This window comes from Triticum urartu, chromosome 1A (genome assembly GCF_056163025.1).
Source record: "Triticum urartu cultivar PI428250 chromosome 1A, HENAU_Tu73, whole genome shotgun sequence".
Classification (NCBI taxonomy): Eukaryota; Viridiplantae; Streptophyta; class Magnoliopsida; order Poales; family Poaceae; genus Triticum; species Triticum urartu.
The window spans coordinates 445,425,649-445,441,043 of record NC_141873.1 but is presented as its reverse complement, the minus strand read 5'-3'; the positions used below and the strand labels follow the sequence as shown (position 1 = coordinate 445,441,043).

General features: G+C 43.2%; 1 protein-coding gene across 1 annotated transcript; it reads right to left on the bottom strand.

Annotated features, from left to right (window-relative positions):
- Window positions 1-6,576: 6,576 nt before the first annotated feature.
- Window positions 6,577-9,562, bottom strand: LOC125517247 (endo-1,3;1,4-beta-D-glucanase). Its single transcript, XM_087524610.1, has 7 exons — window positions 9,244-9,562; window positions 9,124-9,145; window positions 8,391-8,517; window positions 7,873-7,963; window positions 7,696-7,785; window positions 7,497-7,597; window positions 6,577-6,942 (listed from the first exon to the last, which is right to left on the bottom strand). The coding sequence occupies exons 1-7, from the start codon at window positions 9,392-9,394 to the stop codon at window positions 6,802-6,804; spliced, it is 723 nt and encodes a 240-aa protein (XP_087380736.1). The 5' UTR covers window positions 9,395-9,562; the 3' UTR covers window positions 6,577-6,801.
- Window positions 9,563-15,395: the final 5,833 nt, after the last annotated feature.

The following is a 15,395-nucleotide window of genomic DNA, read 5'->3' as shown; positions in this document are numbered from 1 at the left end:
GTGATGTTTAGTTGTAATGGATTATTATGTCATATTTGAACACTAAGATGTTTGTTGGATGTGAGCATATGGATTTATGTTGATCATATGAACTGTGTTCTAGGTTTCTCATATTGATAGAGGAGCAAAAGTTTGTAATACTATTGTTAGGCTAGAGAGGTAGGTTCCTTTCGTCGACGGTTGTCGAGAGGCTACGGAGGCTAGATAGGTAGGTTCCTTTCGTCGACGGTTGTCGAGAGGCTACGGTTAGGCTAGAGAGGTAGGTTCCTTTCGCCGACGGTTGTCGAGAGGCTACGGTTAGGCTAGATAGTTAGGTTCCTTTCGTCGACGGTTGTCGAGAGGCTACGGTTAGGCTAGATAGTTAGGTTCCTTTCGTCGACGGTTGTCGAGAGGCTACGGTTAGGCTAGAGAGGTAGGTTCCTTTCGCCGACGGTTGTCGAGAGGCTACGGTTAGGCTAGATAGTTAGGTTCCTTTCGTCGACGGTTGTCGAGAGGCTACAGTTAGGCTAGAGAGGTAGGTTCCTTTCGTCGACGGTTGTTGAGAGGCTACGGTTAGGCTAGAGAGGTAGGTTCCTTTCGTCGACGGTTGTCGAGAGGCTACGGTTAGGCTAGAGAGGTAGGTTCCTTTCGTCGAGGTTGTCGAGAGGCTACGGTTAGGCTAGATAGGTAGGTTACTAACCTAGCCTATCGACAACCGTCGACAAGATGAACCAACAACTTTATGGGCTAACCTAGCCTATCGACAACCGTCGACAAGATGAACCAACAACTTTATGGGCTAACCATAGGCTAGAAGTTGACAAACAACAAGTTATCATAACCCATGTAGACACTAAAATTAACTTGCCAACATATCAAGTTATCACAGCAAGTTCATCATATCAAGTTACCATAGCTTGCCAACATCACAGCAAGTTATCTTGCTACCACAGCAAGTACAAAATACAGCAAGTTTTGCCAACATCACAGCAGTTTTGCCAACATCACAGCAGTTTTGCCCAAAATACAGAATTAGTCTCTGAACTAATGGTCTGACTAATTGCCACTAGCATAGAAATAGTCTTTGAACTTGCTTGGCTTCTTCCTGACCCTTGTAGAACCAGAAGCACTAGCAGCAGCAGGCCTTGGAGGAGCAAATGAAGAAGTAGCACCTCTTCTTGGAGCAGATGAGGAAGCACCTCTTCTTGGACCAGATGAGGAAGCAACAGTTCTTCCAGCAGAAGCAGCAGCAGCTCTTGCACCAGAAGCTTCAGAGACTGCAGCTGTAGCTCTTGCACCAGATGATGATGCTGCTGCTTTTCTGGTACCACTAGCTGCACCAGTAGCTCTTGCACCAGATGATGATGCTGCTGCTTTTCTGGTACCACTAGCTGCAGCATTAGGTGTTGATGGAGGGGCAGTTCTTGTTTCCTACACATGTAAAGTATTTGCATTACTTTTATAGTACAAAACTAAACATTGCAAAGAAAACATGTCAAGGATTTGCATTGTAATACCTTGTGATTGTTCTTCCTAGCAGCAATGGATGGCTTCAATTGATCACCACCGTTTGTGTATCTATGCCCTTGCTTCCCACAGTTGCTGCATGTGATGGTTCCAACTCTTGAAGTATCCTTGGGTTTTGGCACTTCAAATTGGCCCTTCCTTCTTTGAGTTTGGTTTCTACCCTTTTTCTTATGGAACACAGGGGGATCTATGTCTCTAGTGTCTGTTCTTGTCCATAGGTCAGGTCCAGGAACTGGGTATATCATTGGCTTGTAAGCTTCTAGGTACATAGGCTTCTTAAAGAACTCATGGACAAAATCTTCGGGCTGTTGTTTTGACTTATAGATTGCACATACAGCATGGTTACATGGTACACCTCTCATGTCCCATTTTCTGCAACCACATGTCCACTCCTTCAAGTTCACAGCATATGATTTCTCACCACTATTCACTTGCTATAGATCAAGCCCTGCCATCAACGCTCTGCAATTCCTAGCCCATTCCTTTGACTCCTCTAGCATCTCCATATATGTTGGGGTAATTGTCCATCTGGCTGATTCCCCTCCAGTTCTTTTTTCATTGAACTTCACCATTAATTTGGACCTAGCCCCTTCAACCATAGTTTTAATGGGTTTGCCCCTAATATCCAAGATCATCCTATTGAACACCTCACTTATGTTGTTGAGTACTAAGTCAGTTTTACAAGTGGTATCCATAGCATATCTAGCCCATGTTTCTACAGGTATTTTCTTAAGCCAGACCCAAGCATCCTCACTTTCCTTTCTTATTTCTTCCATTGCCTCATCAAACCCATACTTTGTGTATGAATAAGCTGCTGCATCCATATATTGCTTAAGTTCTTCTCCTCTAAATCCAGCACTTTGGAAATTTGCATATATATGCCTTAAACAATATCTTTGAGGACAATTGGGAAATACTTGGTCAATGGCATTTAGCAGACCCTGGTTACATGTATGATACACCTAATTTAGATTGGTACATCTATGTTGTGCAATACACTACATCTATGTTATGCAATACACTACTAAGGAAACTAAAGAAACAGATATCAACATTACATACCTTCTGCCTGTCTGAAATTATTGTGTACTTTCCAAATTGTCCTGATTCTCCACTAAGAACTATCTTCAGTTGTGTTAAAAACCAACACCAAGTTGGTGTATCCTCCTTCTCTACAACTCCAAAGGCCAGAGGGTATATATTATTGTTTCCATCTCTGCCAGTTGCAGCTAAGATTTGTTGCCCTGTGTTTAGTTTCACAAAACACCCATCTAGACCTGAAACAAGTACTTCATAAGAGATGCAACAATGTATATGTGAGTGTAAAATTTCTGTAGAGAAAGACATACCTATGAATGGTCTACATCCTTTAAGAAAACCCTCCCTTTGGGCTGCAAGACAAATGAAGAGTCTATGAAATCTGGGATTTTTGCTGGGATGCTCTCTAACAACTCTAGTTGTTACAATGCATCTGCTACCAAGGTTTGTGTCCAAAACAGCTTGAAGATAATCTCTAATCCTAGTGTACTGGGCTTCCTGATCACCCTGAACAACACTGAGAGCTTGCTGCCTTGCCCTGTATGCCATCATCTTACCAACCTCCACACCATACGTCTCCTTTGTCTTGTCTATGAGTGTCTGAATTCCTGCTTTAGGATCTGTCCTGAAGCATTCTTCAACTGCTTTGGCCACAAACCTAGCAGGAACCTTGCAGTTCTCACCACTTGGAGCACATGTATGCTCTAATTGCAGCTTCCTAATACAGAATGTTTTTTCTTGCCCAACTACAGATGCACTCATGAGAAAGGGGCAACCTTTCTCCACACAATCAACAATGATCCTATCTTTGTTGTTTCTGTGGTAATGGAAGTTCCTTCTCTGTGTCACATGCAAGTTAACCAATGCTCTTCTGAACTGGTAAACAACAACAAAACACATGTGCCAGCAAATTTGTTCATGTGGCATAAGCCTATTTTCATCATACCATATCCTGCCTTTCTTCTTTTTTGCCCTGGACTTTCTCCCAGATGAGGAACAATACAACACTACTTCTTCATCAGAATCATTTTGAAGTTCATAATCTATATCTTCATCAGATAAGGGAATGTAGTCTGCCTCAAGTTTGGCATGGGAACTGCAGTGTGATCTACTTGTTCGACCTCTTCTAACAGGTAATTTCTCCACTAGTGGTGCATCAACAAACCCCTCTACTTCATCCTCCTCCTCAGCCTCACAAAACAGATCTTCTGGCTCTGAATCACCTTCATATACCCTCTTCCACTTGAGATCTTTTAATTTCTGGTGCAAATCTACATCATCACTCTGCTCCTCTTCCTCCTCTTCAGAGCTATCCACATCAATGTCCTCTGTCACCATCAACTCATCCTCTTCCATTCTTTCTTCTCCTTGTACTACTGGACTGTTATCTGCAAACTCTTTAAGAAAATCATCTAACTCTTTCACACCAGCTATGTCCTTCCCCTTTTTAACATTGCAACTCTCCTAAGTGAAGAGATATTGTCCATAGGAGTCCTCTGTGTGAACACTAACAACTGGAGCACATATATCTGCTTCATGTCCACTAGTCTGACTTTGGTAGAGCACACCTGCATCATCTATATTGTACACCTTTGGAGAACCAATCTCAGATATTGGAATCTGCTTTTCACATCCATCTCCAATGTTGATCTGCAACTTTGCCATCTCTGACTCTCTTCCTTTCATTACTGTGATAGTAACACACCTCTTCTCCTCATACAATTCCAACATTTCTTCTACATCTTCCTCAGATCTGATTAGCTGCATGCCTGCCATTCCTACACCCTCTTGCTTCACATAGTACATTGAATCCTTTTGATCATACCCCTCTATCCCAATAATAGCTAACATGTTGATATATGTGATATCTGATTCACATAAGGTCCTTTCCAGATTTTCACAGCCTTGGAAATGAAACCTCATATCACATGGTTCATCATCATCCAAACTGCAAGTTCAGTTAGCATTACATTCAGTTAACACCATTAACTGAACAATAGATTCAGATAACAGTCAAGATTACATTCATAGAAACAACAAAGTGAAGAGAAAATTCAGTTAACAGTAAATTCAGTTAACAGTAAATTCAGATAACAGTCAATTCAAATAACAGTAAATTTAGTTAACAGTCAATTCAGTTAACCACAATTAAGCTCGTATTCAGTTAACAGTCAAAATCTGCTTTAAGTTAAAACTGAGCTAAGTTAAAACTAAATTAAAACTAAGTTAACAGTGAAATTCAGTAAATTCAGTTATCCACAATTCAGTTACAATTGAGCTATGTAAACACAACTGAGCTAAGATAAAACTAAATTCAGTTATCCACAAATAAGCTCATATTCACTTAACAGCTCATATTCACTTAACAGTACATTCACTCAAAGTAAGATAAAACTTAATTCAGCTAAGATGAATCCTATTTCCTAAATTGAGATTCATACAGAGGAAATAGTCTAGCTACACTAGCAAAATCACTCAAACTGTGCAACTACAGTAGCATAATCACTCAAATTGTTCAACTACACAGGCATAATCAAAAAGAGAATTTTGGAAACACTCACTCCACGCCGCCGAGGCCGGGTGTGAAGTGGTGGCTCCGCCCTGGATTGGCCTTCCAGACCTGGGCCAGTTTGGCGGCCGCACGTGCCTCCACATCGTCGGAGTTGAAGATGTTGCGCTCGTCTCCGACGCGCTCATCTCCGCCGACGCCGGCGGATCGTGAGGCGCCAAACGTACCAGGGAGCGCCGTCGGAGAGCCAGGAAGGACGGGGCGGCCACCAGCATCGGCGATGGCGAGGTCGCGGTCGTCCCTACGGTCACCGGATGCGCCTCCTTCGTCAACACCGCCGCCGTCGTCAACACCGCCGCCGCCACCGGTCGCCATGCGGGAAGTGACCAAGGACGACTAGATGGGATGTGGGGGAAATGGATGGATGGGTCGGGCCGCTCGTTAGGTCACGGGCGCCGTCTAACGGCGCGCGTCACGGGCGCCGTCTCCCCCTGGCCACGTGGCGCCTGACAGCGGGCCCAACCGGTCAGTTTTCCACTCAGACGCGCCAAACCGTGCGATCAGCGTTTTTTGAAAACTGTCAGCGCAAACGTGGTGGTTTTTTGAAAAAAATACGAAACCTGGTGGCTTTCTGTTTTAGCGTCCCCAAATGTGGTGGTTTTTTGCAATTTACTCCTTACTTTCTGACCTCCTGATCCCGTCATGGATGTTACAACGTCCATGTGCACCCCAGTGAAAAGTGAGGAAGAAATTGTCCCCATGACCTTGATCTCGCTGCTGCAAAATCACCATGTCCCTGTTGCCAGAGGTCGTGCTACGAGCCCCGGGCAGCGGAGCTGCGACCATAGACGCCGGATTTCGTGATCATCACCTGCAACATAGATGATGTCGTGGTGGCAACAACTCAAGATGGATGATGTTGTGGTGAGGAAGGCTGTGGTGATGGTGATGGGACAGTGGGTTCGCAACATCGTCCACGTTGCAATGGGTCACCGCAACATGACCCATATTGCACGAAACTACTGTGCGAACGATCCTCCCTCGCCCGATATGTGCACGATGCTAAACCGAATGCACCCGATATGTGCACGATGCTAAATCGAATGCACGGCTGCACTTACATCCCATGCATCAATGGCTTGATTTGGCATGTCAGGCACGTGTCGGCAAGAAAATGTCGCTTCTATATTGGGACTCCCCACGTAATGCAATGTCACACAAGCTAAAGGTGACCGCAACATGGCCCACCTTGCAATGGGTGCCAACAACATGATGACCCCAACATGGCGCGCCTTGCTATGGGTGCCTACAACATGGTCCGTTTTGCGATCATCCTAAGGATGTCTGGGACAGATCAAACGGGTGCCAACCCAGCCGATCTGATCAGCCGGATGACCCATGGCGTCAGCCCGCATCTCTCTAAAATTATATTGGAATAAGGAATAAACCGGGTTGTAACGATCTGTCCTTTCATCCCCAACACCAAACAAAAAGGAAAGTAACCAGGGAGGTGCCAGCTCACAAACTGCAAATACCACATTTTATTTGAGTGCAGTAGTTCAATGTTCAGCACAAGCAGACCCCGATACGAGCAATCACACACATACCAGCAGACCTGCGGCAGACAAAGATGCATGCCCTATAGGCTATATAGCTAAGACCATAACAGAAACCGTGGGTGCTCGCGTGATGACTCCTGAAGAGTGACACTGGCTTATTACAGAAGGATGGCCGCTAATTCATTAGGTTTACTTGAGGTTCTTGTTAAACCAGTCAACCATGTCCGCCAGGGCTTCCTCGGCGCTCTTCACAGCAGCTGCGTCTTCGCTTTTGTATCTCACGGTCCATCCATGAGAAACCCCAGGGAAGATCTTGACAAAGTGAGCAATCTGTAGGTCCATAAGATATATTATATCAGGATGGGAGATTTTGAGCTCCAGTTCTCAAACAATAATGTGTCTCCAATTTATGCACATTCTACTGTACTTTCTGACTTAATTTTCAGAGAATATTACATCTTTTTCCCTCTTTTTCATCATGATACCTTTAATGCTAGTGAATATTAGATGGAAATAGAATAATACCTTCTCACATTCAAGAAAACAAGATGCTCAGATGGATAATAACACTAGCTTGTAACTATAAAATGCTAAGGTTTGCCCAGGGGCTCATAAAGTAAAAGCCATGAAGCCTGGATGGCTCTTAATTGCAAAATGTCTGATGTACCTACTTTAACATCAAAAGGCAAATTGGTACATAATTTGGGAAGGAAGTAGAAACAAGTAATGCCGGAACAACCAGACAACATTCTGGTCAGATACAGTTCCGCACCAGGGCAGCTCCAAATTTGACAATTAGTTTAGCCTTTGTTATATCACATATTCTATAGCTTGAGTAGATCATGCTTGGTTTGAAGATCGAGTTGCTGGAAATGAGAACTTACCCCTGAGTTAGAGGATAGAACCTGCTCGAACTCCTTGACCAATTCTGGTGGGGACATTACGTCGGTTTCAGCTCCAAGTATAGAGATGGGGCATTTCACCTCTGAGATATATAGCACATGTCGTAGTGTAAGAATCTGAAACCTTTCAAATGGAACAATTTAAGTGAGTATATGTAATTCTCAAGGAGGAGATTTTTACCTTTTATATCATCAACAGTAACAAATGAAGGGTGCGACATAACAGCTGCCTGGATCTCATCAGCTTTCCCTAGCTCTGCAACTACCTTTGCTGATATGTGGGGAGATGAAGCACAATGCTTAGCAGGTTAAACCTTAGAATTTGGGTTCAGATGTAACAAAACAAAACAGTGCTTACCACCCCAGCAATAACCTGCAGCCCCAACACTAGACGCTCCTTGTTCCTTTAGAGCAGCAATAACAGGTTTTGCCTCTTCAAATGCTTTTCCCTGTATAAAAGCACAATTTATTTGTTTATATTAGATGTGACATCACATTCAACGAGAAGTAACTCAAACCCCTATCAGCTCAGTAGAGCGTCTCCATTCTATTCTTCTGACCCAGGAGAGCTTATCCACGTTGGTGGAAGAACATGACAACAATCAGTCAATATCCTACACATATTCTCACAAAGTCATAACATGCTACCATATATATGTTGTTAGGTTTGGACCTATTGGTTTTATCATCACCTCCCACCTTCGGTTACTTAGTTAACGCTGTCCGAATCTAAGTACAAAAAGCTAGGAATGTCATGCGATGGAAACTGGAAAGCTTTCGAAACATATACCTTAAACATAAACCAAAGCAACGTGGCCTGAACATTTACAAGAAAAATAGAATAACAAGGTTTCAGGGAATCAGGAGATAACAAACCGGGGTATGCTCCTTTATCCACACTGCTATTGGTCGGTCAGCGTTTTCAGGTACAAATGGATCCCCATGTAAGAAATCTGGCACGACAACAAAATATCCAGACGAAGCAACTTTATCGGCTATCTTCCTTCAAGAGGAAAGAAGCTACATCAGAACTCCTTCATTGTGATAAACTAAAGTAGAAGGCACAGGCCGTCATAAAATAGAAGTCCATAAGAAACTACTCCTATATTCAGAAAATAACAGCTGGGCTAAAATCTCAGCCATAAATTATGCGAACCTTCCAATTACATATTTGCCCAAAGTATGTGAGAAAGTATGATTTGTCCTTCTCATGCGGATCGACTTCCACACACAGCACAGAAGTACTCCCTCCCTCTGGAAATACTTGTCAGAGAATTGTATAAAAATAGATGTATCTAGAACTAAAATACGTCTAGATACATCCATTTCTCCGACAAGTATTTCGGGAGGGAGGAAGTATTATGATCAGATGGCCTCTGAGGACGAAATCGCCCAATTTCTAGACAATATGCACGACCCGGCAAAAAAGGCAGGCGAAAAGCAACACCGTTGCTAAATGGCGTGATGATTATCACTATTGATGAATGCCGCCAAACGGGGACAGAACAGCATCTACTGATTCTACGGACATATACCGATGCTAAACCAAGAGATATGGGTATAAAACAAAACTCGTGATGTCAGAAAGCACAAACAAGTATACTACTACCTCAGATTCGGCGCTTCAAAACCTGCGAAGGGAAGCCGGGTAGCGCCGTTAATCGTCAGTATCACCGGCAACCGAACTTGAATACGAACGAAAAGAGGAGTTCTGATCGAAATCAATTACCGTAGACGTCGGAGATGAGGACGACGGCGGCCTTGGAGTCCTGGGCGCCGGCGACGTACGCCTTGATCCCGCCGAAGCTGTCCACGACCTTGCCCTCGCCGGCGGCGGGGTTGAGCGCCGGTGGGTTCGCGCAGCACTGCGGGCTCGCCATGCTGCTGCGGGTGGGGAGGGCAAAGGGCTAGAGTGATGATTGCTTGGCGATGAGATTTGGATTGGGATTGGGAACCGGGCCAGGCGACAGCACCGCAGCGGCACGAAATAAATGGGGGGAGAAGGACAGCGGACGCGTGACTGGCGGCTCGTTTCGAATCTGCTCGCGTCTGGTCGAAGCTCCCAGACTTTTGGGCCTTCGCTTTTCCTTTATCGGCGAGAGGCCGCGAACCGGGGTGACCTCACTACTGACCCAATTCGATTTGATTCTCTTCATCCTTTTCACAGTGGCAGTGGCGCGGGCCACAGATTTTGCTAGTTTTTTGACATCTTGCCACAGAGTATAATAAAAGAATAACATTCATTTTTTGCGCAAAGTGCTTCTTTGAACATTTTTTAGGGTATGCTTCCTTGAACCTTATTACTATGTACGTTTGAGTGCAGCGATTCGTGCCCAGACTCATCTGCTTCCGGGCAGAAAAAATATATAAAATTTTAAAAAATTGCATGGTAGATAATTTATTGCGTTAGGTCCGTTCCAATTTTTAGATTATTTGAACATCTGAGTAGCTCGCAACAAAAAAGGCAAATCGGGTCAGAATAATACATGAACAACAAACTTTTTTACACGCCCCGGATTTATCTTTTTTGCCGAGAAATGCTCAGATGTCTAAATACTTTGAAAATTGAAGCGGACCTCACGCATCAAATTATGTACCATGCAAAAAAGTATAAAGAGAGCTATTTCATGGATCTTGGTCACAATAAAAAGAATCCAATAATGATCTATCAACTAAATGAGTTTGTTATATAATCCCATATCTTCAAGGTTGTTAAGATGATTTAGTAGATGTGTCGGTATTGTTTTCATCTGCCGTTGGGATTGACTGCTTTGAATTGAATTTTTTGGAATTTTTCTAGTATTTGTATTGATTTTTTTTTCTTCAGCGCAGGTGCAGATGAGCCTGGGCCGAGAAAAGGATTTTCATGTCGGTTTCCCCTTTCATTTATCTATATTGATTTCCCTCCTACTTTTGGATTTTTCTCATCGGATTACCTCGTAAACCGTCTTAATTGTCCCACCTTTTATTAACTTACCAAATAAAATTATATTTTCTTTGTTTAGCCATTATGCTCTAGGAGATCACAAGCTAAAGCACAAGCTAAAATATTTTCTTTGTTTGTCCTACGAGCATGATTTTATTAAAAAAATATACAACATATTAATATTAACATAGATGGGTAAATCACAAGCTAAAGCACCAAAAAAAAAAATTATATCATGTCGCAACGCATGACCAATTATCTAGTTTCATCAGAAAACAAAAGGTTAATCGGCTTTACTAAAACAGATTTGCAATCGATGACAAAAGCAAACAACGATTCTTATTGCTATATTGATTAGCATCAATGAATGGTGGGAGAGAACATCGTGTCCCTGCCTTCACCTGAAATCATGCATTTGGTGCGCCATCTCATCCATGTCTAGGTGGGATGTCTAGACGGAGAGAAACTGCTAAGAGCAACTCTTTGTCCTTCTTCCTACTTCTCTTCTTTCACATGTGCAGTACCTCTACACCTTAGCATAAATCTCTATGTCTTTGCTTCGGTGCTCGGACTGTGGCTCAGTCAAATTCGTAAAAGTAATCTAGCAAAAACCCATAAAAACAAAATCTAATATCTTCAGTTCAGACATGACAACCTTACTCTAGGCAAAGTGCATTGCATGATAAGTGCAAGTTGGTTGAAAAATCCAACCCATTGTGCATGTCGTGTGATACGTCTTCAACGTATCTATAATTTTTGATTGCTCCATGTTATTATATTATCTATTTTGCATATTATTGGGCTTATTTTTACACTTTTATTATATTTTTAGGACTAACCTATTAACCGGAGGCCCAGTCCAAACTGCTGTTTTTTGCCTATTTTAGAGTTTCATCGAAAAAGAATATCAAACGGAGTCCAAACGGAATGAAACCTTCGGGAGCGTTATTTTTGAAACAAATATGATCCAGAAAACTTGGAGTGGACGTCAAGCAATCAACGAGGCGACCACGAGGCAGGGGGCGCGCCCACCCCCTGGCGCGCCCTCCACCCTCGTGGGCCCCTCGTTGCTCCACAGACGTACTTCTTCCTCCTATATATATCCACGTACCCCCCAAACATCCAGGAGCAGCACGAAAACCTAATTCCACCGCCGCAACCTTCTATACCCGAGAGATCCCATCTTGGGGCCTTTTCCGGAGCTCCGCCGGAGGGGGCATTGATCACGGAGGGCCTCTACATCAACTCCATGGCCTCTCCGGTGATGTGTGAGTAGTTTACTTCAGACCTTCCAGTCCATAGCTAGTAGCTAGATGGCTTCTTCTCTCTCTTTGGATCTCAATACAAATTTCTCCTCGATTCTCTTGGAGATCTATTCAATGTAATTTTCTTTTGTGGTGTGTTTGTCGAGATCCGATGAATTGTGAGTTTATGATCCAGTTTATCTATGAACAATATTTGAATCTTCTCTGAATTCTTTTATGTATGATTGGTTTATCTTTGCAAGTTTCTTCGAATTATCAGTTTGGTTTGGCCTACTAGATTGATCTTTCTTGCAATGGGAGAAGTGCTTAGTTTTGAGTTCAATCTTGCGGTGCTCGATCCAAGTGACAGAAAGGGAAACGACACATATTGTATTGTTGCCATCGAGGATAAAAAGATGGGGTTTATATCATATTGCATGAGTTTATCCCTCTACATCATGTCATCTTGCTTAAGGCGTTACTCTGTTCTTATGAACTTAATACTCTAGATGCATACTGGATAGCGGTCGATGTGTGAAGTAACAGTAGTAGATACATAATCGTTTCGGTCTACTTGTTTCAGACGTGATGCCTATATACATGATCATGCCTAGATATTCTCATAATTATTCGTTTTTCTATCAATTGCTCGACAGTAATTTGTTCACCCACCGTAATACTTATGCTATCTTGAGAGAAGCCACTAGTAAAACCTATGGCCCCCGGGTCTATTTTACATCATACTAATCTTCCGTCAACAAGCTATTTCTTGCACCGTTTATTTTGCTTTATTTACTTTCAATCTATATCATAAAAATACCAAAAATATTTATCTTATTATTACCATCTCTATCAGATCTCACTCTTGCAAGTGGCTGTGAAGGGATTGACAACCCCTTTATCGTGTTGGTTGCGAGGTTCTTATTTGTTTGTGTAGGTACGAGGTGACTCGTGCGTGGTCTCCTACTGGATTGATACCTTGGTTCTCAAAAATTGAGGAAAATACTTACGCTGCTTTACTGCTCCACCCTTTCCTCTTCAAGGGAAAACCAACGCAGTGCTCAAGAGGTAGCAAGAAGGATTTCTAGCACCGTTGCCGGGGAGATCTACGCCAAGTCAAGACATACCAAGTACCCATCACAACTCTTACCCCTCGCATTACATTATTTGTCATTTGCCTCTCGTTTTCCTCCCCCCCACTTCACCCTTGCTGTTTTATTCGCCCTTCTTCTGTTCGTCTTTCCATTTGCTTTGATGTCTTACTTGGCTCGTTTGCTCGTTTGGTTGTAATAGTTGTTTATTTATTGCTAAACAGAGAACCTAAGATCTATGGATCCTCATCTGCTTACTAATCTTTTTAAGAGATCCAATTATGATGAACCAATTGCTAGTGAGTTTTGTGCACTAGATTATCTTTATGAAGTTTTGCTTGAAATTCGTGAGTCTGAAAATTGTGATGAAGTACTTTATAGAGTGATTCACGATGGATCTTTGAATAGAAAGCATGATTGCGATGATGATAATATAAATTCTATTGATGTCAATTGTGCTTATAGTATGCAAAACCCTAAGCTTGGGGATGCTAGTTTTGCTATGACTACTATTTGTTGCCGCAATGATCATGATTGGGGTGATTCTTCTTATGATCTTGAAAATTTATTTAAGCCCCATGATGAATATGAGATTGATAATAATGGTTGCAATAATATTGAAATTGAGTTTGGAAGAGTGTCAACTTTAGATCCCACATATTTGGAGAATGTTCAATCTTATGAAGTTTTTGATAAAAGTGGGTTTGGAGAGGTCATGACTTTAGTTAATGTTAATCCCACTATTTCGGAAGAGTATCAACTTTGCATGCATGTGGATCATGTTGAGAATATTTTATTTGATAGATGTATTGTTGAATTTGCTTATTATCCTTCATGTAATTATTATGAGTGAGGAAAATATGGTTGTAGAAATTTTCATGTTACTAAATTACCTCTCGTTATGTTGAGGTTGCTATTGTTTCCTTCCGCTTCCTTGCATATGCTAGTTTGTGCTTGCCTTAATAATTTGTTTGCCTATAAGATGCCTATGCATAGGAAGTATGCTAGACTTAGATGTGTTTGTCACATGTTTTATGATGCTCTCTTTGTACTTCAATTCTTGTCTTTCATGCGAGCATCATTGAAATCTTTTGCCTAGCTAAAAGGCTTTAAAGAAAAAGCGCTTGTTGTGAGACAACCCAATATTTTTCCTTGCTGTTATTCAATAAAACATTTATCTAGCCTCTGTTTTGGTTGTGTTTTTTGTGTTAAATTAGTGTTTGTGCCAAGTAGAACCGTTGGGAAGACTTGGTAAAAGTCTTTTTGATCTTGCTGTAAAAAACACAAACTTTTACGCTCACGAGAATTGCTGCCATTTTTTATTGGAGAGTTCTATTTAGTTAATTATTTTTGCAGATGATTAATAGATAAATTCCTCACGTTCAGAAATTTATTTTAGAATTTTTGGGGTTCCAGAAGTTTGCGTTAGTTACAGATTACTACACACTGTTATGTTTTTGACAGATTCTGTTTTTCGTGTGTTGTTTGCTTATTTTGATGAATCTATGGCTAGTAAAAGAGTTTATAAACTATAGAGAAGTTGGAATACAGTAGGTTTAACACCAATATAAATAAAGAATGAGTTCATTACAGTACTGTAACACCCCGGATATGATTTACCCAATATGTAATCCAACTCTTGCCGTTTCCGGCGCTAAGTTATTTTATTTTCTCGGGTTCGGGTTTTTGTCTCCGTGTGTTGTTGTTGTTGTTTTTGTCATGCATCTTATATCATGTCATCATGTGCATTGCATTTGCATACGTGTTCGTCTCATGCATCCGAGCATTTTCCCCGTTGTCCGTTTTGCATTCCGGCGCTCTGTTCTCCTCCGGTGGTCATTTCTACCTTCTTCTCGTGTTTGGGGATTAAACATCTCCGGATTGGACCAAGACTTGCCAAGCGGCCTTGGTTTACTACCGGTAGACCGCCTGTCAAGTTTCGTACCATTTGGACTTCGTTTGATGCTCCAACGGTTAACCGAGGGACCGAAAAGGCCTCGTGTGTGTTGCAGTCCAACACCCTTCCAATTTGGCCCAAAACCCACCAAAACCCTCTCCATCTTCTAGAGCGTTCGATCACGATCGCGTGGCCGAAAACCGCACCTCATTTGGACACTCCTAGCTCCCTCTATGCCTATAAATACCACCCCCATTCGAAATCCCGGTTCTTCTTCCCCTAACCCTAGTCTCCTCCCACCTCTCGCCGCCGGACGCGTCCGCTTCGGGCCGGACGTGTCCGACCCAGCCGCCGCCGCCACGTGGGGCCCTCCGGTTCGCCCGCCGCCTGCGCCCACTTCGCCGACCCGCAGGGCCCGCGGGAGGCCCTCCCGGCCCGTAGCCTCGCCCGCGCCGCTTCCTCCGCGCGTCGCCATCGTCCTCCCGCGCGGTGAGCCGCCCTCCTCGTCGCCTTGCGCCCGGCCGCCGCAGGCGCCATCGCCGGTGAACTCCGGCCGGCCGCACCTCGCCGGGCTTTGCCTCCTCGTCGCCCCGAGCCGCCGAAGACCTCCGCCGCCACTCCCCGCCGTCGCGGGCGGCTCCTCCAACCGGATCCGGGCAGGAGCCGGCCGGATCCGCCCTTTCCTCGCTGACCCCGGCCACCACCGCCTCACCGGAGTGTGTG